We start from the raw sequence: 23,244 nt of genomic DNA, 5'->3' as shown, positions 1-23,244 counted from the left end.
ATGAAGAAAACAGGTTGAATTTCAATTCAATTATCATTTACACTTAATTTTGAATACCTCTTCTAAGAGTATTTACAAAATGCAGCATTAGAATGCTGTATATATTTATGATTTGTACATGGATATTTCAAATCAATAGAAAATTTAATGTGAATTTTCCTTTAAAAACCCATTTTGTAAAGATAGATTATATTCTTGAAATGAGAAGTATATTTGCAGGTATGATACACAGATTGCATGACTTTTATGTAGACACCAGGGAAATTATTAATACTCTTACACCTGAAAGTCATGCAGCATTTTTGTATGAGTGGAATCAGTTACAATAACACCTGATTATTCTTTGTACATCAGTGCTGTGCTAGAAAAGATAGGGAACAGCGAAGTTCATCAATCATACTTCTTAAGAGCAAACTTGCATAAAAACATGGAAGGAATGAGGGTAGCATGAACTACCAAAAGATCCTCAATCCTGATATTTGGATCTGTGAACATATGTGGATAAAATGAGTGTATGTTTGAAATTAAAATTAAATTTTAGTATTACTTAATGCCAACACATTCATCTTCCTTTTCACAAACATATTGTCTATCTCTTCCCTTTTACTCTCATCTGTACCACACCTACACACATCAAAGAAGCTTGTGTAATAATCCACATCTTCATCCATGTCATTCACATAAATAGTGAGTATTATTGGAGCCAATACCAATCCCTGTGGAACTCCACTAATCACCTCCTCTCAAGCTGAACTCTTCTCTGAGCACTATAATTTTTCTGCCATGCTAGAAAGTCTCCATCCAGTTCAGTAATTTACCTTGTATCCCTAAGAAGGATGGGAGGGAATAGAAGGAAGGATAGTGAGTGGTGGAATGAAATGATGAAGATTGTAGAACAGAGGAAGTGAGCAGGGATTGGTTGCAAAGTAGAACAAGAGAAACATGAGAGTTACAAAGAAAAAAGAAGAGCAGCAAAGCATAAGTTAAATGAGGCAAAAAAAAAAAGAGCAAATGTAAAATGGGGGAGGAGTATGACAGGAAATTTTGAAAGTAATAAATAGATGTTTTGGAAGGAAGTTAAGAGAGGAAGGGGAGGTAAGTCAAGTAGAGAAGAAAAGGTATAAGGTACAGATGTTAATGGAAGAGGATGCAGTAGGGGGAAGATGGAAGAGTATTTTTAGAGAGATTTTGACTGTGGAGGAGGATAGGGAGGGATTGGTGGTAGCAGTGGGAGGTACTAAGAGAATTATTGTGATGTTAGAGGAAAATGAAGAAATAGGGAATGGTGAGGTACAAGAAGTTTTGAAATTGACGAGCAGGTAAGGCATCTGGGTTAGATGGTTGTCATGCATTGTGTCTGAAGAAGAGAGGGTAGAGTGCTGGAGGAATGCCAGTATAGTTCTGCTTTACAAGGGAAAAGGGGACAAATGTGATTGTAGTAGTTTTAGAGGAATCTGTTGAGTGTAGTTGGGAAGGCTTATGGGATGTTTTTAATTGAGAGGAACAGAGTTAGTAATTGGAGATCAGTGTGGGTTTAGGAAAGGTAGGGGTTGCTTGGGTCTGATTTTTGTGGTAAGACATATATGAGAAAGTTTTAGGAAAAGGTAAGGATGTTTTATTTTATTTTATGGATTTGGAAAAGACAGGAAGACACTGTAGGAGGTATTTCAAATGTATAGGACTGGGGGAAAATAGAGTGGTTTGAGGTAAAGTTGGGGCTGCAACAGGGATGTGTAATGTCAGCTGTTCAATGTGTACATGGATGAGGTGGTGTGGGAGATAAATGCAAGGCTAAGGGCAGGAGACTGGATATGTTTAAAGAAATTGGAGAAATGTAGGTGAGACAGTTGTTGTTTGCTGATGACACTGTGCTTGTGGCAGGGTCAGAGGGAGGATTAAGGTAGTTATTGATGGAATTTGGAAATATATGTGATAGGAGAAAGTTGAAGATAAATATTGGTAAAAGTAAGAGGATGAGATATACAAGGGGAGAGGATGGCAGAGAGTTGGAAGTAAGTCTTAAAGGAGAGAGACAGGAGGAAGCAACTCACCTGGCGGGCTTCCTTAATTGTTCCAACCAAAATGGGCGCAGGGAAGCCGTACTTCTCTGTTACACCAGCATTCTTGTAAAGCAGGAAACTGCATTTATGCCATAAATGAATCATATCTATATATTGTATCACAAAGAAGATCTGAGAGAGCAATTGTAAACGTACAGGGTAGACATGTATACAACGGACTGAGAGGATTCCATAATACACATTTAATTCTACAACAGCTTTCCCTACACGTTGAATTCTTCTAACTAATAAAAAATTAATTTCAAAACCGTGATCGACCACCGGCGGTACATGGTAATTCTGTGACACGCGCAGCGCTACCTCATGTAAAGCTTTGCTCCATACCTTTGGCGAATTACCATGGGTGTGTAAGATGTCAGACGACGCAGCAGCTTGGAAGAAGTGCCAACGTCACTTTTGGAAGTGGGTGACTGATACGAAGAATGTATCTAAAAGTGAGGTATCAAAGGACCTTAAAACACTAAACACATTAAGGGCAGAGCATAGCAAAAACTTATGGTACCAAAAAGTCCTTTTCTCTTAACGAATCCGTGAAGGAGTTTCATCGTAAGATATTGAAGTTCAATATCACAATACGAGAATCCGATGATTTTACGTATTGTGATGAAATGTTTGATGGTTTGCCATTATTTGATGGTGAAATAGAGAATAGTGTTTCTGGTAATTTTCTGAAGCACTATTTAGCGGGCTACAAGAGCTTTACGAAAAATGGAGGTGTTGTAGTGACGCAGCCACAGGCGGTCACACACTTCCCATAGTTGGCAAGAGGTGAATATGAGCTAGCCAATCAGGAGCCAGCAAATGGTTCTCGAGCGGCTAGCGACCTCTCTTGCCAACTACGCTGAGCCGCGAGCGACCCTTAAATAGGGCAGCGGCGGCTAGTCAGGACAGAATGGTAATAGCCACGGCAGCAGCAACAACATCTCGTCCAGTCTTGTAGCAGTTCCATCGAGCCTCGCCGTCATCAGCCGCCACCGCCTCTGACGTTAGGCTCACCGTCCAGCTACGACTGATCAGATCCACTAACCAGTGGCTATTACTTGTGGTTTTACCAAAGAGATTAGAATAAGAGACCAAAGTGAATTTCATTTTCCCTGGCTTGTTCGAACCAAACCACTACAAATTGGTGACCCCGGTGAAAGACAACCAGGATTATGGAAAATTCACAAGTGAAACTTCCCAGTTTCTCCCGTGACTTGGAGAGCTGGCTACTTCACACAGAAGCCTATTTAGCCACTCAAGGTGACGTTCCAGACCACCAAGCCTTCGGCGCGTACATCGCCGCTCTACCAACGGACGTCATCGCCCTTGTCCGTATCGCCGTCTCTTCTCCCCCGGAAGAAGGCAAGTGTGCCGCCCTCAAGACTGCCTTACGGAAGCTATGCGCCTGGCCTGACGACCAGCTCTACCGAGATATCCAGCAGAGCTAACTCGGCGACACCACCCCCTCACAGCTATACACCCGTATGGCCAACCTCAACACCCGTGCAAAGGTGGCATTGCCCAAGGAACTCCTCCGCTCCATTCACCTCTCCAAGATGCCGGACGCCCTCCACTTACACCTGGAAGCTTTAGCCGGCGATAAGGACGACGAACAATACTGCGAAATAGCAGATAGGTTGTTCCAGCGACATACCTCGGTACACAAACCAGTGCATAGTGTTCGTGCAAAGATTAGTGACAACCCAGGTGTTACCGACCATAGTGCTGTGAGTGAAAACATTCCCATGTCATATAGTGCCAGTGACCAAAGTATGCAGCAACTACGGCAGGAAGTCGCCGACATGAAGACCTTGCTCAACCAGTTGCTTGCCGAGAAGGGAACCCCCCCTCAACCACCACCTAGCCCCGCTCCACGACAGGATACTGCCTCCTGTTGGTACCATACCCGCTTCGGAGCCAAGGCGCTCAGATGCACACAACCATGCTGCTGGTCGCAGGGAAACGCCAAACGCGGGGGTCGGTAAGCACTCCTACCCCCGCTAACCATACTCACACCCTCCTCTCAGTGCGTGATCGCCACTCTGGCCTCTCTTTCCTGGTAGACACGGGCTCAGCCGTCAGCATCATACCCCCGACGGAAGAACCCAACCACGGTACACGGTGGCCATCCTACGACCTGCTTGCAGCCAACGGTACGCCCATTGCAACGTACGGCAGCCACCACAGCGTCCTGGACCTCCACGATGTCAAGTTCCCTTGGACATTCGTCATAGCAGCGGTCCAGCACCCCATTCTTGGCTACGACTTCCTCCAGCATTACAATATGGTAGTAAACGCCAAGGATAACTGCTTGTACCACGGCACGACAAGCATACCGGGAACCACCACTAACGCCAAATCCCACCAGATATCGTCCCTCCAGTCCGCTGGCGATTATGTACGCATCCTGCAGGAGTTTCCCCAGCTAACATCGCCAGACAAGACCAACACCACCACCACCCCTCACAACATCATGCACCACATCCAGACATCTGGACCGCCAGTACACAGCAAGCCTCGACGACTTTCCCCAGAGAAGTTGGCCGCTGCCAAACAGGAGTTCCAAGAACTCCTAGACCAGGACATCATCCAACCATCGGAGAGTGCTTGGGCATCACCACTCCACATGGTTCCCAAGCCACCCCCACCGCCCAACCAATGGCGGGCTTGCGGTGACTACCGTCAACTTAACCGCATCACGAAGCCCGACCGCTACCCCATCCCTCACGCTCAAGACTTCCACTTCAAGCTTCACGGGAAGCAGGTCTTCTCCAAAATTGACCTGGTCAGGGCGTTTCATCAAATCCCTGTAGCGCCGGAAGACGTCCAGAAGACAGCCATAGCCACTCCGTTCGGCCTCTTCGAGTGGAAGATGATGGCCTTTGGCCTCCGGAATGCCGCCCAGACGTTCCAGAGGTTCATAGACCATGCCCTCAGAGACTTCGACTTCATCACCGTTTACATCGACGACATCCTCGTAGCCTCCGATACCCACGACCAACACCGCCAACACCTCCGCCTCCTCTTCCGCCGCCTCCAAGATTATGGCCTCCGGGTACATCCGTCCAAGTGTCTCCTCGGAGTTTCATCTCTCGACTTCCTCGGACACCGCATCTCAACAGCAGGTCTGTATCCTCTCCCTCAGAAAGTAGACACAATCCAAGATTTCCCACAGCCAACAACCATCAAGATGCTCCGACGATTCCTAGGAATCGTCAATTATTACCACAGATTCATCCCCAACGCAGCTGCAAAACTCGCTCCCTTGAACGACCTCACCAAGAACCATTCCAAGCGGTCGGTCAAACCTGTGAGATGGTCTTCCGAAGCGACCCAGGCATTCGAACAAGCCAAGGCGGCAATCGCTGAAGCCGCCCGCTTGTCCTACCCAGTAGCTCACGCACCCACATTCCTTACCACTGATGCCTCCTCCACAGCAATTGGCGCCGTCCTCCAACAGAAGATCAACGGCCAGCTCCAGCCTATCGCCTTTTTCTCCAAACGTCTGGACCCTCCTCAAATTCGCTACAGCGCCTTTGACAGGGAACTGCTAGCCATAGTCTCGGCTGTCAAGCACTTCCTTTACTTCCTGGAAGGCCGGCCTTTCGTTATCCTTACAGACCACAAGCCACTCGCCCATGCCCTAGACAGAGTCTCCGACCATCACTCCCCAAGAGTCTCCCGGCAGCTGTCCTTCCTCTCCCAATTTGATACTCGCATTGAATACATCAAGGGAGAGGATAACCAGGTAGCCGATGCCTTGTCTAGAATCACCTCCAGCATCCTCCCTAACCACAACATAGACTACGCACGCATCGCCGCATCTCAGAACAACGACGGTGAACTCCGCCTCCTACGTATGCACGACACCTCGTCCCTACAGCTAAGACAGCTTCCCAACAACCCCGTACCATTGTGGTGTGACATCTCCACAGGCAAACCCCGTCCGTACATCCCCGCCTGTCACCGTAAGGACGCCTTCTCCTCCTTCCATGACCACAGTCATCCGGGCATCCGCGCGACACAACGCCTCATCACGGATCGAGTCGTCTGGCCAGGCATCAACAAGGATGTTAGACAATGGACCCGGACCTGCCTCCCCTGCCAGACGGCCAAGGTTACGCGCCACGTCCACGCACCACTCCAGCGTTTTCCTGCACCAACGGCACGTTTCCAGTCAGTTCATGTGGACATTGTGGGCCCCCTTCCGCCTTCTCTCGGCATGCGTTACCTCCTTACGTGTATCGACAGGTACACCAGGTGGCCAGAAGCGATCCCCCTTCCGGATATATCCGCCGAGACGACCGCCCGTGCTTTCCTCTCTGGATGGGTATCCAGATTCGGCGCACCTCACATCATTGTCACCGATAGGGGCTCCCAGTTCGAATCTGACCTATGGTCCAGCCTCCTCAAGTTCCTTGGCACCAAACGTAACCGGACCACCGCTTACCACCCCCAAGCCAATGGACTCGTGGAACGGTTCCACCGCCAACTGAAGGAGTCGCTGAAGGCACAACCCTCATGCGACTGGGTCGACGCCCTTCCCCTGGTGCGTCTCACGATCCGCGTCACACCTAAGGTCGACAATGACATTTCCCCATCGCAGCTACTTTACGCTGAGAACCTTCGCCTCCCTGGGGAAATTGCCACGCCTGCCGTCGGCGATCCGGATCGTCACGCCCTCCTCCAACTCATCAAGGACACATTCGCCAACACCCGTCCAACACCCCCTCGTCCACCACAACCACAGCCGGAGCACCTTCCCCCGGCCCTGTCTACAAGTGACTACGTCTTCGTCAGGAAAGACTCCACACGAGCTCCTCTTCAGCGCCCATACGACGGCCCCTTCCGAGTCCTCAGCAGATCACCAAAGTACTTCGTGATCAACCGAGGTGCCAAACCGGATAGCGTCTCCATCGACAGGCTCAAGCCGGCCCATCTCCCCATCAATCCCCCTACCAAACCTCCAGGGCCACTACAATACCTCTTACAGCATGGTCCTAACCCCATCCTCACCACCGAACCAAGTCATTCCTCACCCCCCGAAACACTCTCCCTTCCAAACCAACACTCCCCTCCAGGGCCACTACAATACATCTTACAACATGGTCCTAACCCCATCCTCACCACCGAACCAAGTCATTCCTCACCCCCCGAAACACTCTCCCTTCCAAACCAACACTCCCCTCCTGCCCCTGACTCTTCACCACACAAAGATCACACGCACACGACAGCGAACCCTTCTCCTTCTCCCACCCCGCAACCACATCCTTCTACAACTGTTCCCGGCACCCCGCAAGATCCTCCCCACCCTACGCCCCCACTCTACCATGCAATGCAACAATTCTCACCCAACCTTATGTCTCCACAGCTCCATACTCAACCGACCCCACCTCGCCAGGCATCTGACTTCGACCACACCACCCTGCATTCGAGCCCCCCTCCATCAAGGCCCTCCTCGCCAGACATGCCCCCTGATGGAATGACCACACGTTTTGGGCGAGTGATACGAAGGCCACACCGATTCAACCACGTCGCGCGCGTCGCTCCCTATCTCCCTCGACGCCCGCTCTCGAAGAGAGGGGGAGTGGTGTAGTGACGCAGCCACAGGCGGTCACACACTTCCCATAGTTGGCAAGAGGTGAATATGAGCTAGCCAATCAGGAGCCAGCAAATGGTTCTCGAGCGGCTAGCGACCTCTCTTGCCAACTACGCTGAGCCGCGAGCGACCCTTAAATAGGGCAGCGGCGGCTAGTCAGGACAGAATGGTAATAGCCACGGCAGCAGCAACAACATCTCGTCCAGTCTTGTAGCAGTTCCATCGAGCCTCGCCGTCATCAGCCGCCACCGCCTCTGACGTTAGGCTCACCGTCCAGCTACGACTGATCAGATCCACTAACCAGTGGCTATTACTTGTGGTTTTACCAAAGAGATTAGAATAAGAGACCAAAGTGAATTTCATTTTCCCTGGCTTGTTCGAACCAAACCGCTACAGTGTGTCTAATCACAGAACTTATCAGATGCATTATTTGGACATACTTTTCAAGAACTTCAAGCGAACTGAACGGAAAAATAAGTACGCTATACGAAAAGACAAAGAGGTACATAAAAAAGTGTTGCTGAAACAAAAGGAAGAAGAGAGGATACAAAATGAGAAAAAGGAACAAATAAAAAAATTGAGAAAAAAGGAAATGCGAAAGAGGAAAATGGAAGAAACAGCCAAGCGGAAAGCGGTGAGGAAACTAAAAGTTAGTATAGAGAATGAAGGGTTGTTGAGAAAGTTAAACAACGAAGAATTGAAAATTTTAAGTGAGGATAGAGAAGAGCGACGATTGAAGCAAAAGGAGGACAGTGAAAAAACTGTAATGGATGATTTCGATATGGGGGAACTTGAAGGAACTACACGTAACGAATCAAAAGTTAAACCTCACTATATCGGAAAACTCGGCGACTTCAAATGTAAATTCTGCCAGGCATTGTTATGGAAAAAAGAACCCAAGACTCTATGTTGTAATTCTGGGCGAGTGCCTCCCATTAACCCTTCAGTTATTGAAGATGGAGACATACTTCAAATTTATGAGGGTAAAACGGAGCTCTCTGAGCGGTTTTTGAATAACATAGCGGGTTTTAATTTAATGTTTTCCTTTACGTCTTTATGTACATCAGGAAGATTAGAAAATGATGCAGATAAAGCTATGTGCTATAAGATCCAAGGAAGAATATACCATAAAATAGGGTATTTGAGACCCGAACGTCTTCAAGCATCTTTTGAATTATTTAAAAATGAAAGGGGTGTTTTGTGGAAAAAGAAAACCGACTGTTTTCTGGATCTTTATTTCTATCACGATGTCGACCAACAAATAAAATTCAGAGCTAGCAAAATAACGAATGCGTCTAATTTATCGAAAAGGGACAGAACCGATAATCCAGCAACTAAAAGTCACCGAAAACGAGAATTTAAAGCTTTTCAGGATAACGAAGCAAAAGTACGACTCTTTTTCAATTAGTTTACAACCAATAATAAATGCCTCTCTAAAATGTTGAAAGAAGTTGAAACTGCAAAGGATTTAATAAGACTCCATGTAGAAAAGAATGGAAAAGTCCCTGAAGTTTCAATAACTTTGAAGTCCGCGGAAGGCATACAGACCCGCGAACACAAAGGAGTGTATCATCTACCCAAGGTCTATAATACTATATGGACCTTGCATCTACCAACCTCTTCTTCTCCAGTTGGAGCCATCGTTAACTTAGATACTTCAAATCGTCATCTGCAAATAGCAATAGAATCTCCCAAACCAGATACGAAATATAATACTAAAATTGTTACCCACGAAAACGTTTTCTATGATGCCTTACAGTATCCGTTATTAATACCTAATGGAAACGTTGGTTATTCACATAGTCTGAAACTGACACAGAAGGAAGGACGTAAAAAGCGGGTGTACGACAGGTTGACCCCTGCTTCCTTTTACTCTTCGATGTATGTGCAACGTGAAGGGATTTTCAATTATGTAACAAAATGTCGACGTTTATTCCAGCAATTTGTTGTTGACAATTATGTAAAAGTTGAGTCAATGAGGTTAGCATTCATTGAAAATAACCAAAGTGATATCAGAAAAGAACGGTCTGACATTTTGCAGGGAGAAAACGCAAAACATAAAGGGCAGCGGATAATCATACCTCCAACATACGTGGGAGGGCCAAGATACATGAAGCAGCGACAGCAAGATGCGCTTGCTTTCGTGTCCAATTACGGTTCTCCTGATTTTTTCATGACGTTTACGATGAATCCAGCATGGACAGAACTAGAGGAGTCGTCAACACAAACCAAAAGCACGTCGAAAAACAAAGGAGATAGACCTGATTTAGTTAGCAGAATTTTCAAGATGAAAATCGACAGCCTCATAGATGACTTGACAGTCAGATGCGTTTTCGGAAAAGTAAAGGCGTATCTTTATAGTGTAGAATGGCAGAAAAGAGGTCTTCCCCATATTCATATTCTCTTATGGATGAAAAACACAGTAAATGCGGAATTGGTTAGTAATATAATATCTGCAGAAATACCAGACAAAAACAAAGAACCGAAAATATTCGAAATAGTTACAAAATGTTTGATCCATGGACCTTGCAAAGGATTCGATGAATCACTTGTGTGTTGCCAAACAAAATCTGTGCAAGGAAAAAATTGCTGTGGCAAGGGATTCCCTAAACCGTGTAGGGATAATTAGTTATTCGGGAATAACGGGTACCCACTGTACAGAAGAAGGGCTATAGGAGAAGGAGGCAATAGTTTTGAAAAGAAAGTCAAAGGAAACATTGTGAATGTGGATAACTCCTGGGTATAATCCGTATATGTGTCTTAAATATAACGCCCACATAAACGTTGAGTGTTCAAACTCTATAAAAGCTATAGCTTACGTGACTAAGTACGTGAACAAAGGTTGTGACCGTATACTGTATTCAAAAACAAAAGAAGACGACGAAGTCATCAATGAAGTAAGAAATTATCAAGATGCTCGGTACGTCAACGCTAACGAAGCTACATGGAAGATATTCAAGTTTCCAATACACTAAAGTTTCCCCCCTGTTACAACTCTAGACCTTCATCTGGAAGGCGAAAACGAAATATTTTTCAAGGAGAACGAAAATGCTGCAAGCTTACAACGTAAAACTGCAAAGGATACTCAACTTACAGCATTCTTCAAGTTATGTAAGGAAAACGAATTTGCAGCCACCCTTTATTATCATGAAATTCCTAACCATTTAATTTATGATAAGGCTAACTCGAAGTGGTTAGAAAGAAAAACTAGGACAGCGGCTCTCGGACGGATAAGGGCTGTTACGAACAAAACAGTAGAACTGTTTTACCTCCGTGTGTTATTGACACACGTCAAGGGGCCTTCATCCTACGAAGACCTCAGGACAGTGGACGGTGTCACACACGACACATACAGGGAAGCAGTCAAAGCCATGGGTTTGCTGAATGATGAAGAAACTTGGTTGAAAACAATAATGGAAATCATCTCTCATACCAACAACAGGGATCAATTGAGAACAACATATGCTAGCATCAGGCGCGGATATAAGGGGGGGGCCCAGGGGGCCCGGGCCCCTCCCTTTTGGCTTTGGCCCTTTGGCACGATTTAATTTCAGTTGAGTTGGGAAAGTTGAGTTTTCTGTTTTGGGTAATTCGTTGTTTATTTGAATATACTTACCTTTTTTCGTTTGAAATTACTGTTTTGATTACAGCTTTGTTGAGTTAATTCCTTCTCATTCTCACAAGGAGTGTAACATGAAGCGAGCCAGGAGTGAGAGGAAGATCACCTCGTTCTTCAAGGCAAAAGTGATCCAGAAGAGTGATGATGGTGAACATGACAGCAATGAACCCGAGAAACATCCAGGCACTTCAACATCAACAGCTGTCGGACCTTACATCGAAGCTGACGTTGCCGTTAAGGAGCATGAGGACGAGGAGCTCTCTTCTACTCCTGGCACACTGACACTGCCTGCAGCTCCAGTTGACGTTGCGAGTTTCATTGGAAACAAAGTGGCTACAGACGCCGAGATAATGGCCATAAACTATCAGAAGGCCCCGTCTGCTGAATCGCTACCCCTCTGCGACGAAGGTGGTCATAGAAGGCGATTCCAGCCAATCTGGTGCTCCACATACCCCTGGCTCAAATACTCACAACTGAACAAGGGCGGATACTGCATAGCCTGTGTTGTGTTCGGCGGGGACACGGGCGGACTTGGAGACCAGAGGCTGGGCATCTTGGTGTTAAAACCAATGTGCAAATACAAAAAGGCCACCGAAGTGCTCAGCAACCACAACGCGCGCGGATATCATGCGGCGGCTATGTCGAAAATGGAGGGGTTTGTCTACACTGTACGAAACCCGACGAGGGCTGTGGACACTATGCTACACTCGAAGAGGAAGGAGCAGGTCGAAACCAACCGGCGCCTGCTGGTTCCAGTCATTGAGACCATCCTCTTCTGCGGACGAAATATGCTGCCCCTCCGTGGACATCGGGATGACGGTCCATTGGACCTCTCTGTTCCGAGCAAGACCGGAGAGGGAATCTTTAGAGCGCTGCTACGTTATCGAGCCCAGGGAGGAGATTCCGACCTCACCCACCTCCTCATCAGCTCTGTCAGCCGGACCGGGATTTCTACCCTCATCAGCAAGATGGGTCACACATGGAAGTCACTTATTCTTTGAGTAAAATACATGCTGAGGGCAGATGTTACTGAGACCTATTTTGCTTCGCAGGTAGATTGGTGCAGGAGGAGATCTTGGCAGGAGTGTCGGGGGTATATGCAGTGCTAATGGACGAGACCACTGACGTCTCAGGGAAGGAACAAGCAACCATCATCATTCGACACGTCAAAGAAGATGTCAAGGAGGATTTCCTCGCTTTCGTTCATGCCCATGATCTCACTGGTGAAGGCCTGGCCCAACTGCTCATCCACGCCGTCGAGGGCCTCGGTTTGGAGATGTCAAAATGCCGAGGGCTAGGCTTCGACGGGGCGAGTGCCATGATGGGGAAGTTCAGAGGTTGTGCCGCCATCATCATGCAGCAATACCCCCTGGCGAAACCGATCCACTGTTTCAGTCACCGACTGAACCTGGTGCTGACTAAGGCCTGTGATGTCAAAGAAGTCAAACTCGCCCTCCAGACGCTGAACGAGGTGTACAACTTCATCCATTCCAGCAACATGCGTACGCTTCGGTTTACCAAACTCGTGAAGCTATCCTCAGCCAAGCGGGAAAAGCTGGTGCCCCTGTGCCCCACCAGATGGGTCGAGCGGCACGATGCTGTCCTCGTGTTCATCGAGTTTCTGCCTCTCATCGCTATTTTTCTGGAGGATGAGATGAAGTTGGATGCCAACGCCGGACTCCTACTCGCTGCGATTCGGGACCCCCGCTTTCTCGTTGGGTTGGTTGTGGCCGAGTCCGTTTTGGCACACACGCTTCAGCCAAGCAGAATCCTACAGAAAAAGGAAGGTGAGCTGGTATGTGCGTACGCACTGATTCGTGAAATTGGTACTCAATTCGCCAAATTTAGAGCGGATGCCGAGGTGTACTTCCACGCTGTGTTCGTGAAAGCCGAAGATCTTCTAGTTGAAGTAGGCTCAGCTCACGATGGCATCCCTATTCCCAGAGTCTGTGCACGACAGACACAACGCGCGAATGTCCCAGCGGCATCTGCTGAGGAGTACTATCGGCGCTCGGTGTATATTCCGTTCGTTGACCATGTGGTCGCTGAGTTGAAGAGCAGATTTGATGATGACACTGTGCCCGTTGCTCTCCAATTGAAAGAGCTGCTCAGGGGCTCAAAAGCAAACGTGGATGCTGTTCTTAAAGCCACTAAACTCTACGAAAGTGACGTTGAGTCACTTTTGCTCGTGCAGACGGAAACACATCGGTGGACATGTTCCGCTCCGGCCTTCGAATCTGTCAAGAAAGCAAAGGAATACGCCGAGGCCCGTATGTTTCCGAACATCGCGAAGCTCCTTACCATCCTACTGACCCTGCCAGTCTCAAATGCAGAAGCCGAACGATCGTTCTCAGCCCTGAAACGCCTGAAGACATACTTGAGGAGCACCATAGGTCAGGATCGCCTCAACGGCCTCGCACTACTCGCCGTCCATAACGATGTAGATGTTCCTGTTGATCGTGTGATCAACAAGTTTGCGGAAAGGAACCGCCGTCTTCTCTTTGCTTAGGCTGCAGTGTGATTAATCCTTTCAGTGTAATAACCTTTGCATGTTACTTTTAAGGCTACTATTATAGGTAATATTATAAAGTATAATGCTTACTGTCTTATATATATATTCTACATTTAAATTGAGGTCTAATGTCTCTAGGTCTCTAGCTATTAATTTCTTACTTTCAATAAAGTTTTGATAAGATACAAAATTCCTCTCTCATTTGAATCCGAAGAGAAACACTGGCACCTAGAGCAGATGGTTATGCCCATTCATTTAGGTCAGTCCGCCAGTTATTAACAAATAAGAATCCCGTGAGTGGAGAAACGGTAATGCTAATGCTCGTTAAACAACCGAAAATTCTGCCGTCGGGCCCCCCCAAACTTTGTTCCTAGATCCGCGCCTGATGTTGGTGTTTTCAGATCTGGAGGATCAGAGGAACATATGGGAAGAAACAAAGGATTTATTCGCGAGTGATTAACCTTTTTCGTAGAGGGTTAACGGAATATAACGACGAAATATACCGTGATGCCCTCGACGACATACAAGAAAAGGTATACAATTGTGGCGGAAGCAGGATTGAACAGTACGGTCTACCTCCTTCAAGAAACGGGCAAAAGTTAACCAATATTGTACGTAGAGAGAAAGCACATGATAAAGCAAAACTAGCAGAGGAAGTAAAGGAAAAGATACTGTTGATGAACGAGAAACAGAGATACTGTTACGACACTATAATGGAAAGAGTACTAAATGGACACAAATACCCCGTAAACGGCTTTTTCATAAATGCTCCTGGGGGAACCGGAAAATCATTCCTTTTGAATGTTCTCTTGGACGCGGTTCGATCAAAGGAAAAGATAGCGTTAGCTGTTGCTTCCTCTGGAATTGCTGCAACTGTTCTTCATGGAGGAAGGACAGCCCATAACATGTTCAGGATACCTATTATGGAGCACAATGAAGTACGTTCATGCAATGTGAAGAGAAATACGGAGATGGCAAATTTACTTGAAATGACCTCTTTGATTGTGTGGGACGAGGCCGTCATGGCTAACAAAAACACCATAACGGCTTTAGACATTACTCCTCGAGACATATTGGGTGTGAACCGTTTTATGGGAGGTGTGGTATTCGTATGCGCAGGAGACTTTCGTCAAATTCTTCCAGTGGTGCGTGGAGGTGATGAAATTGATTGTTGTATAAAGTCAAGTTATTTTTGGGGACATTTGTCTCATTTGGAACTAACAAAATGTGAGGTTGAAAAATGATAATGTTTTAAATCGTCAATTTGCCAGAGAACTTTTGGAGTTGGGAACAACACATAAAGAGGAATATGTGTTTCCTACTAATTTTGGAGTAATAGTAAACAACAGGGAAGAGTTGGTGAAAAGAGTATACGATAAGTTCGAAGAGAACTTCCTCAACGTTTCTTATTTCGAGAAAAGAACAATCATTTCTCCTATTAACGATGATGTTGATTGTATTAACGACATGGTTTTCAAGCGACTAAACACAGAAGCGAAGATCTATCGAAGTGAGGATACTCCTGTGGATAATGAAATGGACATTCAAACATCAGTATACAATTCTATCAACAGTCCTTCAATCCCTCTTCACGAGTTGAAGATGAAAATCGGGGCTGTTGTGATGGTTATGAGAAATATTTGTCCTCCGAAATTGTGTAATGGAACAAGAATAATAGTCACTAATCTACAAAAGAACATTATTGTTGGTAATATCTTAACGGGCGCATACAGAGGTGAACAGGTTATGCTTCCCAGGATAACATTAGACTCTACAGACACGTCTGTCATATTCAAAAGGAAACAATGGTTTGTTAATAAAATAATGATTATAACACGGTATTCATGTACAACCATGGGCGTAGCCCTGGGCGCGAAGCGCCGCAGGCCAAGCACCCCTGGCGGAGCCAGGGCCGGCGAAGCCGGGTGCTTGTATATGACAAAAATAATGAGTATATTGATGGCTCCTTGTGCCTGACTGATGTGAATTGTCAGAAGAATCATTTAACTTCACTGTACATTTGCCATAAAAAAATATATATTCCATAAGTTATCATGAACCATTCTAATTGATAAAACACAATTTTAAAAAATTCATCCGCGGAATACTACATGCGTCCCAAACAACTGAACTCTTAGTCTACCGTCGTAGTATTTGAAACCAAAGCGTTGAGGTCCCCTATGTATTCCGTATTCCATAGACATGCTGCATAATCCAACATGGAGCTAATGTGAGAGGCAGAGTTATAATAAATGCAGGACTATGGTTGACTGTACACCTAATTTATTTGCAACATTTGCAATGAAATGTATTGTTACGCCAAGATCTGTAACTATATTTTGAATTGGGGGCAGAACTATTCATGTTCAAACCCCACGAAACTGCAATGTGGTAGGAAACCACATCCTCGGAAATATCTCATGCGAGTTACTAAGTCCGATTTTTATATTCACTAAGAATACAAGTAGACTGAAAGCAGAGCCCTACGAGTACTAATGTAAAGGTGGTTTATTTAAACAAATAGTAATTTTCCGTTTTTTAGTTTTCTTGTCTATTTATATTGATTTAAGGAAAACAAACACCTCGGACCAGAGTCCAATTATTATTACTGTATTAAGATATAAGGAAATAATTGCGGTAGTATACCATTAGGCTATATCTAAATTGGGTTAAAAAAAGGTTCTGACCTGACTCGAATCTTAGGATGAGGCGCGTAGGTTACCTATTTAGGATATCCGGAGTATACTATAGTAGACGCAACAAGAAGTGGCCGCTAAGGCGGGGTTAGGGAATTTTCCTGGTGGTGCCACATCTCCACAGATAACACAGCCCGCACGGCTCGCCCACCCACCCGCCCGCCCGCCCGCCGCTCTCTCTCTCTCTCTCTCTCTCTCTCTCTCTCTCTCTCTCTATATATATATATATATATATATATATATGTATAGATATATATATAATGTATTTATCCATGGCGAGAACGTGCGTGTGGATGCAATGCTTTCTGAATGCAATGTGGGGGCGTGGCCAGAGAAGGGATGGAGTAGCAACGTCGCTCTCTCCTGCTCATATGCCATGTCCACGACTCGAGGAAACAAAATCTTTGTACAGAAAACATTGCTTTGATTTTTACTTCAGTGGTGGTGTGTGACAAAAAATTATAATATAATTATATGTGGCAACATTATAAAATTATAAAATAGAAATTAAGATAAAATAAAATTATAAAATAATCATATGTGGCAACACAGGGGGAATCCCCGTGCTCCGCCCTAACGGCCAGTTTTCGATGCACCGAGTATATATATATATATACATATATATATATATATGTATATATATATACATTTATATATACATATATATATGATGTAAGCGGAATAGGAAACACAGGAGTCTTAGTCTTGAGTTTATTCCTGACTAGTTTCGCAGGTATTCCTTTGAAAAAGCATACCTGCGAAACTAGTCAGGAATAAACTCAAGACTAAGACTCCTGTGTTTCCTATTCCGCTTACATCAACCTGTCAGAATATCTCAACAAATATATATATATATATAATTCTTGACAATTAATCAATAATTATCATTCAACCTAGGTCTCCACTCAGTATAGTATTGGTCATGGAACATTAATTACAATGTTTCTCTAACTTAGATAACACATACAGAAAACAATATTTTTCTTTGTATGGATGGGCACTTTCAGACAGCAACCTTCCTTCGTTTACTTCATATCTAACCTCAGCATCCTTAAAGTTTTTTTTTCTTCTTCTTCTTCCTCATAGTCTCTTCGCCAAGAATCTCAACACCAGCCTCAATTAGTTCGTTAATTAGATTTTTGAAATAGTGCTGGCTCGTATTTTTCTTCATGTTTTCATTGTAACCCACAAACCTTTATATTTTCTATAAATGTCCAAAAACCCTAATGATTTCATCCCTTGACCACTTAAAAACTTGTTTGTTTGTCATATCTTATAGGTGGGAAAACAAACTCAATAGCTGATTTGGTGGTGGTCACTGCGCGACTACATGGTCACATGAAACGATTATGGACCCACCTAAAAGTCGGACCCACCCTCGGACCTCGGATACCTGGACCTATTTTCGGACCCTGAAATATACCAGTGTAGTAGCTATCTGAGGTCTTGAAATAATGTCAGGGTCTGAGTTAGCCTCAGACCATGACATTTCTGAACATCTTTAGGAGATTTTGCGTAGTGTATTTATTCCCGAGAACAGGAATTTAGGACAATGGGTCCAATTTTGTAGCTGGAGCCAAGTTCTTCAAGGATATGTTAGACCATATTAATGTCTCTGAATATGTGTGTAACCATTATTTATAACCTTACTTATTACAACATTACCCATGGAAAACTACAATACACACACATACGAATGAACAGTCATCCACGCCAGAGGCTTTTTTATATTTTTCTAGAACAATTAAGCTATTATAACAAATTAATATAGATATCTATGGTTACGACCTCAGTTAATTTTGTAAATTGATAGCCGTAGAATTAGGATAAAGACTGAAATACAGCAATTAAGCATATCATACATACGTATATCAACGGCTTTCCCCCTTACAATGGAGGTAGCAAAAAAAAAAAAACACTCCCACACATTCCATCCCCACATGCTCCACTCCCATTCACCCCCTCCCTCCCTCTTATCTTGGCTCCTGGATGACAGGTCATCCCTGCATCTCGCCCACTGCCCTGGGTCAGAAGCAATGTAGCAAGACACCTTGCATCTCATCACCTTACTTTTACCTACATTTATCTTCAGATTCCTTCTTTCACACACCTTCCCAAACTCTGTTACTAACTTCCTTAATCCCTCCTCTGATCCTGCCATAAGTGCAGTGTTGTCAGTAAACAACAACTGGCTGATCTCCTACTTTTCTCCATTTTCTTTAGCCATCTCCAATCCCCGTCACATTAAATCTTGCATTCACCTCTCGCACCACCCCATCCATGTATTAATTGAATAGCCAAAGTGACATAACACATCCCTGGCGAAGTCCCACCTTTACCTCAAACCACTCACTCTCTCCATTTCTAATTCTAACACAGGCTCTATTACTGTCATAAAAACTCTTGATTGTTCTTAACAACTTCCCTCCTATCCCATATACCTGCAATACCTCCTACAGTGCCTTCCTATCTACCCTGTCATAAGGCTTTTCCAAATCCATAAAGGCCCAAAAAACATCCTAAAGCTTTCTCACATATCTGCCTTATCACAAAAATCTGATCCATGCAACACCTACTTGTCCTAGACCAACACTGTTCCTCACTAATTACTCCCTCTCTTTCCTAATCCTCTCAATCGAAACCCTCCCATAAGCCTTCCCAATTTCACTCAACATACTGACCCCTCTAAAACCATTACACTCAAACTTGTCCCCTTTCCCCTTGTAAAGTGAAACTATACGGGCACTCCCCCAGTCCTTCGGCACTCTACCCTCTTTTAGACAAACATTAAACAACCTCACCAGCCAGTCCACCATCATGTACCTCCCTTATTTAGACACTTCGCACGACACCCATCCAACCCAGGTGCCTTACTTGCTCTCACCATTTTAATAACTGCTTTCACCTCACCTTTCCTTATTTTCCCTCCATTTTTCTCATTCATAATTGTAATTTTCTTAGCACTTCTCACTGCAACTACCTTTCTCTTCCTAACCTCCTTCACATTTAACAGCTCCTTAAAATACTTATCTTCCTCTTTCTGCCGTCTCTTCCATTATCATCTCTCCATCTTCACCTTTTACCTTTTCTTCTCTACTTGATTCGCCTCCTCTTCCTCTCTTAATTTCTTTCCAAAACATCTTTTATATTACTCTAAAAAAATTCTGTCATACTCTTAACCCATTTCACATCTGCTCTCTTCTTTGCCTTCTTTATATTATGCTTTACTTCTCTTTTGTTTGTACCTCTCATATGATTCTCTCGTCCTATTTTGTAACCAATCTGTGAAAACTCATTTCTTTTCTTCTGCAACCTTTTTTGCTTCCTCATCCCACCACTCACTACCCTTCCATCTATTTCCTCCCATCCTCCTTGTTCCACACACTTTCTTTGCACACCTTGTGACTCCCTCCTTGAAACATCCCCATTCCTCCTCTACTCCTAGTTCTACTCTATCCTTCATTCTTTCAGCTTCTTCTTATACTCTTTCTCCTTTTCTTTTTCATTTAAGCAGTTTACTCTAAACACCTCCCTACTTTCTGTCCTTTTCCTCTTTCTCCATCTATCCTCCACTCTCAACTTACCTTCCCCCAAAAAATATATGACATTCCCCCATTCTCTCCCCTTAGAAGATGTACATCCAAATCTCTTCCTACTCTTCTCCTGGTTACCACTATGTAGTTCATTAAAGCCCTATCTACCACCCTTCTATCCACCACCCTCTCCTATGTGTACTTATGCGTGACTTTCATCCTAAACAGTGTATTTACTATCATCAACTCTCTACACACATCTCCATCAACTCTCTACAATGATTTTTTCCTGGAACTCCACATTTCCCAACCACTCCGTCTATTGGTTCATTTCTTACCCTAGCATTGATATCTCCTAATACCACTATATGACACTTCTCCCTAAACCCTCTATGCACTTATTTAAATTTATCCAAAAAAGCCTCCCTTTCCCCTACACTCTTCTCGCTACCAGGCCCATATGCACTCACAAAAATTCACATCTTCCTTCCCAGTTTCAACTTCATCCACATTAATTAACTTTGAAGAAACCTCCTTCCACTCCACCACATACTTACCTATCTCTTCACTTACTAGTATAACTACCCCTTCTCTCTCTCGTCCTCTCTTCACTCCCAAGACCCTCCCAACTACACTCACAAATTCAAATTCGCCCCTCCCTTTTATCTTAGTTCCACTCAATGACAACACATCCATCTTTCTTCTCACAAACATACTGCCTATCTCTTCCCTTTTACGCTCATCTGTACCAGATCCACGCAGATTAACCCATCGATACGATGATGCCTAAGTAGGCGTCATGAGGAGCGAGTGGGTATATGAGGAATCCGGCGTCGGCGCCTTGATTATATTTATTCTATTGTTGTAGCTGAGTGACCCTCATATTCTGTGAACTGGCCTGATCATATTTTCTATGGTTATTAGCATTCAGAGTGAAAGAAAACAAGTAATACAGTTGTAACTTTATAATGTGAGTATTGTGATGTATTATCGTACGTCAGGCAACTACTGCTACTGCTGCCCGCGAGAATTTGACTTGTATTAAAGAGGTTAAAAGAACCAAACCTTAGGGTTCTGGTTGGAAAAAAAATCCTCCCAGATCCTCATACTTTTAAGCGGCTTAGTAGCATGCAGCTGATACTTTAGGATCTAAATGGGGCACCCCTACGAACCAGAGTCACCCATCTTTTTGTCTGTGATATAGAAATATCTGTTCATAGAGAAATGATGATACTTTATTATACTGCGGTTGTCCCTCCATTATGGTGTTCTTCCACTCTTAATACTGTCCTTTACCACTTCTCTGATTTTTTTTTTTTTTGCCGAACCCTGTGATAGTGGAGAAGAATACTGCTACCTAGACCTTTTGAGTCGTAAAAGGCGACAAAAAGGGGACGGGGATAAAACTAGGCATCCTACTCTCTGTAGCCCCGAAGGGGTCATTCTTCTCCCCCCCCCAAAAAAAAAAGACATTATCCATATCAAGCTGTATTAAATCAGTATTCTAGAGTGCTTAGTATATAAAAACATGCATAACGAATTATACAACTTTACACTTTTCATTTAGATAGAGTGGCCTATCATTTTTGTTTATATATACGAAAACATTATATAAAGCATTATGTAAGGGGCTCGACACCATAGGACCAAACATGGCTGACTACCCTCTCTAGGAATGTTGAGTTACCGATTTATCATTTTCATTATTAATCTTTTAACTTACCACCTGGTGACTTTTCCATCTTGAGTATTGATTCTGGTGCATTAACAGCATTACCCATCTATAATATATATCATACAACATTTTCACTTCAGTTAAGGTGAAGTTGTACATCCCATAGACCTTTGGTAATAAAAGGTCAAAGGTCACTAGGCATTCGGCGCGAGGTCGGACCCTTTTTTTACGTAGTTCGAGACATGATTCGAACTGAGCAATGTATTAGTGATTCGTGATTGGGGAGTGATATGAAATTTGTATAATTCACAGCCCTCATATAAACTTTATCGTGTGAAGTGTAAATGCGACGAAGCGTGTGTTAAACCAGTGAGGGGACGCGTCCTATGAGAGAGCCGGTCTCCCCTCGACACATACCTTTATCCTTCCCTCCATTCCCATACCTAACCCCCATGCCACGCCCGAAGTCGACGCACACATCTAGAGCCCTTACATGCCCAAGTGCAGACCCGGAGCAAAGTTCTCAGTGACGCCCCCCCTCCCCCCCATCACCACTTCCCATATCCACCATTCCTTACTGCCTATTATAGCTATTGGCTTGCAAAATAAGAATAAAAATAAAGTTGTATTTAATGTCCCTATTGGAGAAATGATAATACAAAAATATTTCATATTCTGTTGATTCTATCAAAATTCGTATATTACGGTAATATATTCAGGGCTTCTTTGACTTTTTTTTTATTACAATTATTTTGTCAGGTTTGTGGGCGGCATGCCTAGACTAGAATTGCCGCCCCCCTAAATGTGCCGCCCCAGGGCATATGCACCCCCCCCCCAAATGTGATGGCCCTGCACACATCACCACCAGAATAAGACGAAGAAAATCGCCAAGAAGGCCACGGTAAAATGTAATACTGTTTTAATGGAATGATTACATATTCACAGACACATGATTCTTTATGATGTTATTGTAATTTTCAGGGTTCGATAAGTCCCTGCCGATCACAGGTATGTACATATATTTTTCATTATTCTATGAATGTGAAAATTCACGGGAGTATCCCTGAATTTACCTGGTGGAGTCACCTATATTGTTTTGTTATCATTTGTCTGTCTGTGATTTTTATTTATTATTAGTTATATGTCAATTTATTATTATTTACTATTTACCTGTTTGTTTATTATTTAACTATACCTATGCATTTATTTATGTATTTTATTTGTTATCTACATTATCATAGTTTTTATTTATTATTTTATTATTAATATGATTTTTTTTTTCGCATCCGACCTAGATTAAGGATCAAAAGGTCTCCTGTCGGCATGCTCCGCCTTTGTAATCCTTTGTAATTTACACCGTCAGCACTACGTACTAAAATGTATGGGGAATTCGTCGGAAGTCATAATGTTCCCCACAACGTTGCATTACGTATTAAATGGGATGGGAAATTTTGTCGGAAATCATAATATTCGCCACATACTTAGCCTTTGTTCTGGTTGACGCAAATGTATATTTCAGGTGAGGGGGTGTTATTATTGCAAGGACG

At 44.1% G+C, this 23,244-nt stretch overlaps 2 protein-coding genes across 2 annotated transcripts; both read left to right on the top strand.

The window, feature by feature from the left end:
- Positions 1–12,389: 12,389 nt before the first annotated feature.
- Positions 12,390–13,790, top strand: LOC143037063 (52 kDa repressor of the inhibitor of the protein kinase-like). Its single transcript, XM_076205174.1, has one exon. It carries the CDS (start codon positions 12,390–12,392, stop codon positions 13,788–13,790), a length of 1,401 nt encoding a protein of 466 aa, XP_076061289.1.
- A 1,470-nt stretch (positions 13,791–15,260) lies between these two features.
- LOC143037062 (uncharacterized) lies at positions 15,261–22,688 on the top strand. Its single transcript, XM_076205172.1, has 2 exons — positions 15,261–15,601; positions 22,679–22,688. Exons 1-2 carry the CDS (start codon positions 15,261–15,263, stop codon positions 22,686–22,688), a joined length of 351 nt encoding a protein of 116 aa, XP_076061287.1.
- The last annotated feature ends 556 nt before the right edge of the window (positions 22,689–23,244 follow it).

The sequence above is a fragment of the Oratosquilla oratoria genome, chromosome 21 (assembly GCF_046742065.1).
Source record: "Oratosquilla oratoria isolate Oo_2021 chromosome 21, ASM4674206v1, whole genome shotgun sequence".
Lineage (NCBI taxonomy): Eukaryota > Metazoa > Arthropoda > Malacostraca > Stomatopoda > Squillidae > Oratosquilla > Oratosquilla oratoria.
This window is presented reverse-complemented; position numbering and strand designations above follow the sequence as displayed.

Coding starts and splice junctions, on each gene's coding strand:
- LOC143037063 (XM_076205174.1), top strand. CDS start 12,390: ATGGACGAGACCACTGACGTCTCAGGGAAGGAACAAGCAACCATCATC.
- LOC143037062 (XM_076205172.1), top strand. CDS start 15,261: ATGGTTTTCAAGCGACTAAACACAGAAGCGAAGATCTATCGAAGTGAG.